This window comes from Podarcis bocagei, assembly GCF_964188305.1.
Source record: "Podarcis bocagei genome assembly, chromosome: 5".
Taxonomy (NCBI): domain Eukaryota; kingdom Metazoa; phylum Chordata; class Lepidosauria; order Squamata; family Lacertidae; genus Podarcis; species Podarcis bocagei.
The window spans coordinates 17,156,143-17,165,895 of NC_138129.1; the positions used below are offsets into that span (position 1 = coordinate 17,156,143).

The 9,753-nt window shown below is 41.8% G+C and overlaps 1 protein-coding gene across 1 annotated transcript in view; it reads left to right on the forward strand.

Moving 5' to 3' along the window:
- CBLN4 (cerebellin 4 precursor) overlaps window positions 1–8,799 on the forward strand; it is a 29,444-nt gene extending 20,645 nt beyond the window's left edge. Inside the window, exon 3 of the mRNA XM_081196758.1 lies at window positions 7,190–8,799. Within this exon, the coding sequence (XP_081052884.1) occupies window positions 7,190–7,387 (198 nt within the window). The 3' untranslated portion in view covers window positions 7,388–8,799. The remainder of the gene's footprint in view (window positions 1–7,189) is intronic.
- Window positions 8,800–9,753: the final 954 nt, after the last annotated feature.

The following is a 9,753-nucleotide window of genomic DNA, read 5'->3' on the forward strand; positions in this document are numbered from 1 at the left end:
TGGGCATTAAAGGTGTGTGTGTGTGTATGTGTGTGCTGCAAAAAGGCACATGCTCATAATGCCAACATTGACTGGTTGGAGGAATGCAAGGGGCATGGCTATAGCCATGGAGCTTTTCTCAGTTTGGATACAACCTGCTTGCAGAATAGAAAGGGAGACCTCACACCCACTCACTGCCAACAGCAACATGTGACCAAAGGTGCTACGAATCAGCTGCAAAATTTAAAAAAATCAGATCAGACAGCAACTACACCACTGTAAATTGTAAGTGGAGAAAGCCCCATGCCTATGTTCTTAAAATGTCCTTTTATTTTAATAGGATTTTAAGCTCCATTTCAGGCAAACCTCTCAAAACATGGGTGGTGTCATATACCTTTGAGTATATGACTACAGAGAGCACAGGATGAGACCAGGCAGCTGCTTGTGCATTTGCTTTGTTTTGACCCATAGCTATCAAGGATGATTACGAAGCTTTGCTGGTATTCCAAGTGATGGGTGATATGCTAAAAGAAAATCCCAGCTGCCCGGGTTGCTGAAATGTCATTGTGTTCTTTGGTGCAAGATTAAAAGCCCCTTTGCACTTCTCCTTTGGTGCCTTTCCAGACTATGTAATGTGCACACTGAAATCATGCTCAAAAGCATCATAAATACCAGCTATGGGAAGACCTCGTGCCCTTGCTATATTCAGGCAATTGCCTCATTTGGAGAAAAGAGCAAGATTGCTTAAGATAAGAATGTGGAGATGTCTCTGCGAAAATGAATGGTCACGTGCAGTGTATTTTCTTCTGCTCTTGCCAAGCCTATCTCTGGCTCACTGAATATATTGCCACTGCAGTGTGTGATCTATTTCCACATCATCTAGTCTCCTGCTGCTCCAGTAATGTTTAAATATGGAGGGAACACGTCAGTTGCTAGAATGGTATGGCAGTGACTCATGAAATCATAGAATTGTATAGTTAGAAGGGAACCTGGGGTCATCTAGTCCAACCCCCTGCAATGCAGGAATCTCAGCTAAAGCATCCGTGACAGATGGCCCTCCAACCACTGCTTTAAAACCCCCAAGAGAGCCAGTGTGGTGTAGTGGTTAAGAGCGGTAGTCTCGTAATCTGGGGAACTGGGTTCGCGTCTCCGCTCCTCCACATGCAGCTGCTGGGTGACCTTGGGCCAGTCACACTTCTCTGAAGTCTCTCAGCCCCACTCACCTCACAGAGTGTTTGTTGTGGGGGAGGAAGGGAAAGGAGAATGTTAGCCGCTTTGAGACTCCTGAAAGGGAGTGAAAGGCGGGATATCAAATCCAAACTCCTCCTCCTCCTCCTCCTCCTCCTCCTCCTCCTCCTCCTCCTCCTCCTCCTCCTCCTCCTCCTCCTCTTCTTCTTCTTCTTCTTCTTCTTCTTCTTCTTCTTCTTCTTCTTCAAGGAAGGAGAGCCCACCACCTTCTGATGGAGTCCATTTCACTGTTGAACAGCTCTCACCATCAGAAAGTTCTTCCTGGTGTTTAGTGGGAATCTCTTGTTCTCTCCTGCAATCTCCTGCTATTGCTTCAGGTCCTACCCTCTGGAGCAGGAGTAAAATGCCTCCTTGCTGCTGTTTACAGCCCTGATTGGCTAGGGCGTTGTCCTATTTTATTTGATTGTTATTCCTTGTCTTTCCTACACATCACATAGGCCAGGGTGAGCTCCCGAAGTCGCTGAATTACAACTCCCATCAGCCCCAGGAAAGAAGGCTGATGGTTTACAATGATGGGAGCCCACAACCTTCTGGAGGGCACAACATTGGTTTATCGCCAGGTTCTGTGATCACAACACTTTAGCAAAGACCTTCCTGCCACACCTTCAGTCAGTTAACACACATGAAGCACATTGTGCCATTAAGCAATGGTTTCCACTCAAGCCTGCAGTTCTCACATGCACCCTGGACTACTGAAATGCACTCTAAGTGGGGCTACCTTTGAAGGTGACCCAGAAACTGCAATTAACCCAGAATGCGGCAGCTAGACTGGTAGTGGCCGCCGGGACCACATAACACCGGTCCTGAGAGATCTGCATTGGCTCCCAGTACATTTCCGAACACAATTCAAAGTGTTGGTGCTGACCTTTAAAGCCCTAAACGGCCTCAGTCCTGTATACCTGAAGGAGCGTCTCCACCCCCATCATTCAGCCCGGACACTGAGATCCAGGGCCGAGGGCCTTCTGGCAGTTGCTAGAAGTGAAGTTACAGGGAACCAGACAGAGGGCCTTCTCGGTAGTGGCGCCCACCCTGTGGAGCGCCCTCCCTTCAGATGTGAAGGAAATAAGCAGCTATCTTATCTTTAAGAGACATCTGAAGGCAGCCCTGTTTAGGGAAGTTTTTAATATTTAATTATATTTAATATTGTTTTTAACACTTGATTGAAAGCCACCCAGAGTGGCTGGGGAAACTCAGCCAGATGGGCGGGGTATAAACAATAAATTATTATTATTATTTTAGGAACATACACAGAGCACTGCTTGTCCCTGTCCTCTCAGCCACACCTTTTCGGTGCTGAGGGCTTGAGTCATAACCTCCCAGGTCTGAAGGCCTGAGTAAATGATGCAGGTGTGCCCCAGAGAAGTCATGCTCTCTGCCCTCAAAGAACTACAGTCCTGGGTAGCAAACTTCAAGGATCCTCACACCCTTCTTAGTGCATCTCAGTGCTCACTGACAACGATGCTTTGCGTACTCTTCCTTCACTGTCCCAGTGTTGTGACCCTAGGTTACTTAGAGGTCAACACAGTCTATACTAGTTGCCAATTGCTTCCAGATGCCACCTCTGCCAACTTTTAGATACCCAGCTAAGACTTTTCTGTCTACCCAGGTGGTCAGTTAATCAATGTTGTCTCCTACAGTGTGCTTATTTTTGGTGTGGTGGGTAGGATTTGGCCTGTACTAATTTGGGCTTTTTATGTATTTTGAATGGTTAGCGTTTAAATTTGCTCTGGTTTTAATTTATTTTTATACGCTGCACTTATTTTCAACCACTTTGACTCTTTTCCAGCTGGAAAAAAGTTTCAAAAAGTGGCAACCAAAATGATCAATGGGTTGTAGCAACTGCCTTATGAGAAAATGTTGTTACATCTGAGTTCTTTAAGAAATCTTGGCTGAGTGCCACCTAGCCCTATGGGTGGGTTTGTGTGTGTGTGTGTGTGTGTGTGTGTGTGTGTGTGTTTTAATTCAATTAATTGTAAACCTTCTTTTGACACCTTATATTATCAGCTCCTGTCAGTTCAGGTTAGTGCTGAGCTAAAAGCTTTCACAAACATTTCCACCTGTACAGGTGAGTTCATCTGGCCAACATCTGCAGTGAAGGTTGATGCAAAGAATTTGTGCATCTTCACTGAAATTAAATGCTTCTTTTAACTATTGCTAATTTTACCCTGCTAACAAGTTATGCTAACTTTATCCTGCAGGAAATCTTGCTGGTTTCCTGCTTCTGTTGTATTTAAATTCTTTTAATCTTCTTCTTATTATTATTTCTATATATTTTTGGCATTTAACCCCCAATTTTCTTCTGGCTTTGTCTTACTGTAGGTTTACATTCAATTTGCCTGAATTTTCTCATTTTCATCAGCCTTCCATTTTGTAATGTGAGCTTTCTCACCTTTTAAAACTTACAGCTAATTTTTGTGCCTTTTCAATGTAATTCACAAAAGTATCCTTTTTAGGATTGTTTTTGAAGCCGTGCTATACATTTTATTTGAACTTCTGTTATACTGCATTAAAATAGTACCCATGCTCCCTTGAGAGATTTTACCCTTCTGACATTACCTTTCAGTTTCCTCCTAGCTAATCTTCTCACTTTTGACAATAAAAGCCCCCTTTTGGAATGAAATATGACTCTGTTGGATTTTCTGGGCAATTTTCCAGTCATATAATATGGTGAACTTGGTAGTGCTGTATTCACTGTTTCCAGGAAGTTCAACAGTGTTTATAGCTTCTTGTACTGCTCTGGGAATAATTTAGGATTAAATCAAGTGTCATTTCCTTTGTTGCTGGCTCCATGACTCAGTGTTGGTAAAGGCACACTCATTCATTATAGCTAAAACTCTTGGGCACTGTCCAATTTAGAGCTAAGAATGTTTAAGCCTATTTATTTGCCAGCTTGCTGTGACACAAATTTACAATTAGCCAGTCAATCTGAGAGTAATTGAAATAATCACTTGTTAGTACATTTTCTACTTTGCCCTTCCCCACAGTTGAAGAACAGAGGAAGCATCCTTATATCAGGCCAAGCCATTGGTCCACTCATATAAGGGATAGCCAATAACTTTGTATGTTATTGGACTCAAGCTCCCATAAGTCCCAACCAGCAAAGGATGATGGGAGTTGTAGTCCATCAATATCTGGAGGACACCATATTAGCTACCCTGATCTAAATCACTATTATTGAGTAGGGATAGCTTTCTAAGGCAGAGTTAAGCAATACTGTGTGCTCCAGATGTCAATGGACTGGGACTCCTAACACATTGGCTGGGTCTGATGAGAGTTGTAGTCTAATTATATCTAAATGGCACCACATTAGCCATCCCTGCCCAAAAATCTCAATCAGAGGTCTTTCCCACTGCCTGATCCTGCTAAGAAGATATGCCTACTTACTTACTTTGCCAAACCTTTATTAGGCATTGCAAGAATAGGCCATCATAAAACATCCATATATGAAATTTTAAAATATATACAAATAAACAGCCATGTAAAATATGTACTAATGAGGATTTTCATTGGAATTTCTTCCTGCTAAATAGTGCCATTCACCACTCTAAGAAGATACCATTGACAAAAACTCACCCACCCTGGTAGTTACTTCCAGGTTACTGTCAGACAGATAGAATCTTATATTTTCATTGTGCCGTGATGTTAGACTACCCCAAAAAGGGATAGCATGTGTTTGCATAGCTGGTTGTACAATGGACAGTAGAAAAGAATATGTTCTACAATGTCCAGCATGTTCAAAGAACACCCGCAACGTCTATCTTTTCTGGGGATGTTTGAATATCTGCCCTTGACAAAAGCTGAGGGGGAAACGTTCAGTCGTTGGACTGGAATTATTAATTTCGAGATATAAGTGACCCTGTTATCTGTCATATTTAAACCATAGAACCTGGGGGAGCACATTTTATTTACAGCTGACTCAGTGTTTTATTTTTCAATGTCCTTTAATCTGGTTTGAATATTGCGATAAATATATGGCTCACTTGAATTATACAAGAGTTCCAAGTCAATGCCAATAGATCTGATTTTGCTATGTAAGAGTTAGAACCATCTGGAATTATAAGAGTCCTTAAGTAAGAACAAGATATGCTAGGAGCTGAACTTGAGATCTTCTTCATATAAATCAGGTGATGCACTGCTGAGCTATTGTGCCAACCTTATGCTTTTGATTTCATTCTATATCCCAAGATCCTTATTAGAGTTTTGGTTAGAGTAACTTGATTGTATGCTCCAGCACTAACTTACCTTGGCACCTGGGGTCATTCCTACCCTCATGATTCTGTAGATATGCTTGTTTCACTGAAGATTTCTAATCAGGAAGTTTTTAATTTCTGACATTTTTGCTGTGCTTTTATTATGCTGCAAGCTTCCCAGACTGGCTGGGGAAACCCAGTCAGATGGGTGGGGTGTAAATTAATAATCATAATTATAATCATAATCATAATTATAAATGTTTTGAACACTTTGCTCTCACCTCCAGAATAACATAGTGTGTACATGTACCTTACTTTATTTCAATGACCCACCAGGTTTCTCATTTACTATATTCTCTTTTAGGGCCCATTCACACAATGCATTTAAAGCATTTTCATATCGCTTTTGGCTTCCCTTCTAAAATAAAAAGAACTGTAGTTTGTTAAGGGTGCTGAGAATTGTTAGGAGACCCCAATTCCCCTCTCAGAGCTAGAATCAGCACAGCGGTTTAATAATCAACCCCTCTTCCTTGGGAGTTCTGAGAATGGCAATTCTGTGAGAGCAACAGGTGTCTCCAAACAGCTGCAGTTTTTTTGGAAAAGCTATGAATGTTTATGGGGACGCGGGTGGCACTGTGGGTTAAACCACAGAGCCTAAGACTTGCCTATCAGAAGGTTGGTGGTTCGAATCCCTGCGACGTGGTAGCTCCCGTTGCTTGGTCCCTGCTCCTGCCAACCTAGCAGTTTGAAAGCAGGTCAAAGTGCAAGTAGATAAATAGGTACCGCTCCGTCGGGAAGGTAAACGGCGTTTCCGTGCGCTGCTCTGGTTCGCCAGAAGCAGCTTAGTCATGCTGGCCACATGACCCGGAAGCTGTCTGCCAGCTCCCTCTGCCAATAAAGCGAGATGAGCGCCACAACCCCAGAGTCGGCCACGACTGGACCTAATGGTCAGGGGTCCCTTTACCTTTACCTTTATGAATGTTTATAATGGTACAATATACTTTAAATTTATAGTGCAGATGACGCCCTAGTATCAGAGACTCTACTTTTGCCATTTGGGTTTTTAGGATTCTAGCACTAGCTTATAAACACCTATATCTTTTAACATATTTTGGGTGTTTGGGGGTATGTGTGCATTTTTTTCCCTTATGGCTTTTTCATTGGCACCCGGTCATTTTGATGTGCTTAGATATCTGTACACAATTGCCTGCTTATAACAGTGAGCCATCACTGGGCTGACATTGTTCTCTCTCTGGTTAATCCGCAAAGGTGGGTGACTTTGGTGAACATTTTGGCCTCCACAATACGAGGTCTACCTGGTCAGCAGCTTTTGCACACCATTTTGAAAAGATGCAAAACCGTTTACAAAGGGATTGGTGTCAGGAGGGAAATCAAACGTGGGGAAAGTGCTATACTGTGGTCTGATTTGCAGGCTTCTGATGGGCATCTGGTAGACCAGTGTGAGAAAAAGATGCTGGACTAGATGAGCCTTTGACCTAATTCAGCAGGACTCTTCTTGCATTTTTATTCCTACAGTGAGCCTGCTATAGAGCCATACTCACCAACACATTTTGCCCTGTCCCTCCCCTTCCACATATGGAATACCTTAAGTATTTGTAACTGCTGTTTCCCGAAAGGATGTTTCAAGAACAGCAGTCTGTGGACTCCAGGTATTTGTGGCTTCTAACGATCCTTTGCATAGAATTTGCTAATGATAGATGGGTTTCCCTGTTACCTTGAACTTTTTTCAGCGATTTTTCTCTCTCTTGTAGGTTAACTTGATGCTCAATGGAAAACCGGTCATTTCAGCTTTTGCTGGGGACAAGGATGTCACCCGTGAAGCTGCTACAAATGGAGTCCTACTTTATCTAGACAAGGAAGACAAGGTTTACCTGAAACTGGAGAAAGGTAATCTGGTTGGTGGATGGCAGTATTCTACATTTTCTGGCTTCCTGGTCTTTCCCCTGTAAGGTCGATTTCTCCATGACATTTACCCAGGTGTGGACCAGTCATTGCTTCTGTTCTCCGAAGATCATCTTCTCATCCTTTGGATTGATGTTTTCTTTCTTGGTTTCTCATGGGTGAATATGGATTCTATTTATGGCATTTGACCCTTTCTGAACTCCTTTGAGATTTCACCGAATTTTGTGTGTTTAAAATACGGTGCATTTGGATTACGACCTAAAGCAGACAGTAAATATCTATGCTTGATGTTGCCGAAAAAAGCTGCCTGCAAGATTTATTCAGAGTTCCTTTACTGGACATATGGGATTTGTGGGAGAAGTGGATCATTATTGTTGTCTCTCCCCCTTCCCCCAATTATATTTTTAAAAGACTGGCAACCAGGTCTATAATTTAAGAATCTTTGAGTTCAGTCTTCAATCAAGATTAATACATAGCTGCCAAAGAACCGTTCATTGATATATTAGTTATATCATGTCTTTGTTCCCCTCGCTCTAAAAATTAACATAAATCCATCCTGTTCAGTTGGGAAGGAATAGATAATGGTTATTGATAAGTGATTGACTTCATTACTCCTCTTTGTACAGTGTGTTGGATGATTCACTTAGATGTTTTCCTTCAGATAATGTATCTCAAAGAGGACCACCCGACTGAAAGTCTGTAGGTCACAGTTGGATGTTATTTGCACATGGATGGAGTTTATATTCTGCAGAAAGTATTTTCTAGTAACGGGAAGAGATTATCAGGCTAACAAAAAAATGCTTACCAGGGTTAAATGGGATCATTTTGGCAAAGCTCTGCAAAACAGCTTTGCTCTATAGGAAAATTACACTTGTTCTTCACCTTTAATTAACATGATTGATAATAACCACTTTATTAAAAAACCGAAGGGATTTGTTCCTTAGACACAGCTAATTCATTAGTCGGAGATGGAAATGCTCCCCTCTTGTTTTTAATTATGTCTGTTTCTCAAGCCTTCTGTTGTATTTTGAGGTATCATCTGGTTTTGCCTTAACTCCGCAAATGTATATATGATGATAGATATTGTGGGCATTGTCCAGGCAAAGTTAAGCATTTTTACAGCTCAGTCCCAGGCACATGTACCTGGAAGTTAGTCCCACTGAGTACAATGGGACTTACTCCCAGGTTAGTGTATATAGAATTGCAGTCCTATTGATCTCAATGGGGGAGGTTAAAGTGTGCAGTTAATTCTTCCACTAACATCAATAGGTCTTAACTGTGCTTAGCTTTGACTGCACTGAGCCTCATTTGTTTAGCAAATATTCAATCCAAATAGCCGGTACCTGAACTTGGTGCAATATCTTTTCTGTCTTTTTGTAAAGGCCATATGAATTCATAAATTTATTTATTATGTTGCTGTTACATAATAAAAGTTAATATATGTTAGTGTATTATTATTTTTTAATCCTTGGGCTTCTTGAAAAATATTGTTTTAAAACGGTATCAATTAGCATTATTTTGTGCAAGATAAAAGAACAACTCTAGGAAACAGCTGAGATTTTCCACTCCACTCTGTCAAATTCCAGAAAGCAAATCAGCATGCAATCAAAGCAACTAAAATTTTGTAGCTCACAAAGACCCACTGGCTGGTGAACTGCTTGACAGTCTTCTAATTGTACTTGCCTGTGCGGCAGTTCTGTTCATTAAAGCACCATGAATCCACCAGGGGTAGGGAAATGAGGCAGAAGGATAATAACTTAAAAAACTTGGACCACCTCCTTGGCAACAAATGACACAACAAGGGTGAGTTCCAAGTAAAGATCCTGGAGAGAAGAGCCAGAACTTCATATGTGTATGGGATGACCCACCACTTCTCATTCCCCAAGGTAAGTGTGGTTTTTTTTTGCTTTGGGGTAGAGGAAGCGGAGGCAGAGGCAGTGGTGGTGGCCCCATGGCTTTGGTGCATGTTCTTCTGATATGCTTGAGAAAGCCTTTGATGTATCTGACTGGCATATACTTGAAAAACCCCAAGTGCTTTCAGAGCTAATGAGAAAGGGCGAGAACTCAAACTTTCTCACAATCTCTTAGCTTAACTCACCTCACAGTATTCTTGTGAAGGAGATGAGGATCATGCATACTGCTCTAAAGTCTGTAGAGGAAGGGTGAACGTTTAATAGATGGACAAGAGAAACCATGCATTCAAATTTTGCTTTCATACTTCCTGCCACTCAAAGTCTCCACCCAGCATGGGCCAAGCACTCATAAACCCATAAGCCTACCACAGCTGTCAACGTTTCCCTTTTTTTAAGGGAAATTCCCTTATTTTGAATAGGATTCCTCGCAAGAAAAGGGAAAAGTTGACAGCTATGATTAGCCTACTCAGAAGATGACAATGAGGATTTGAATTTAGATC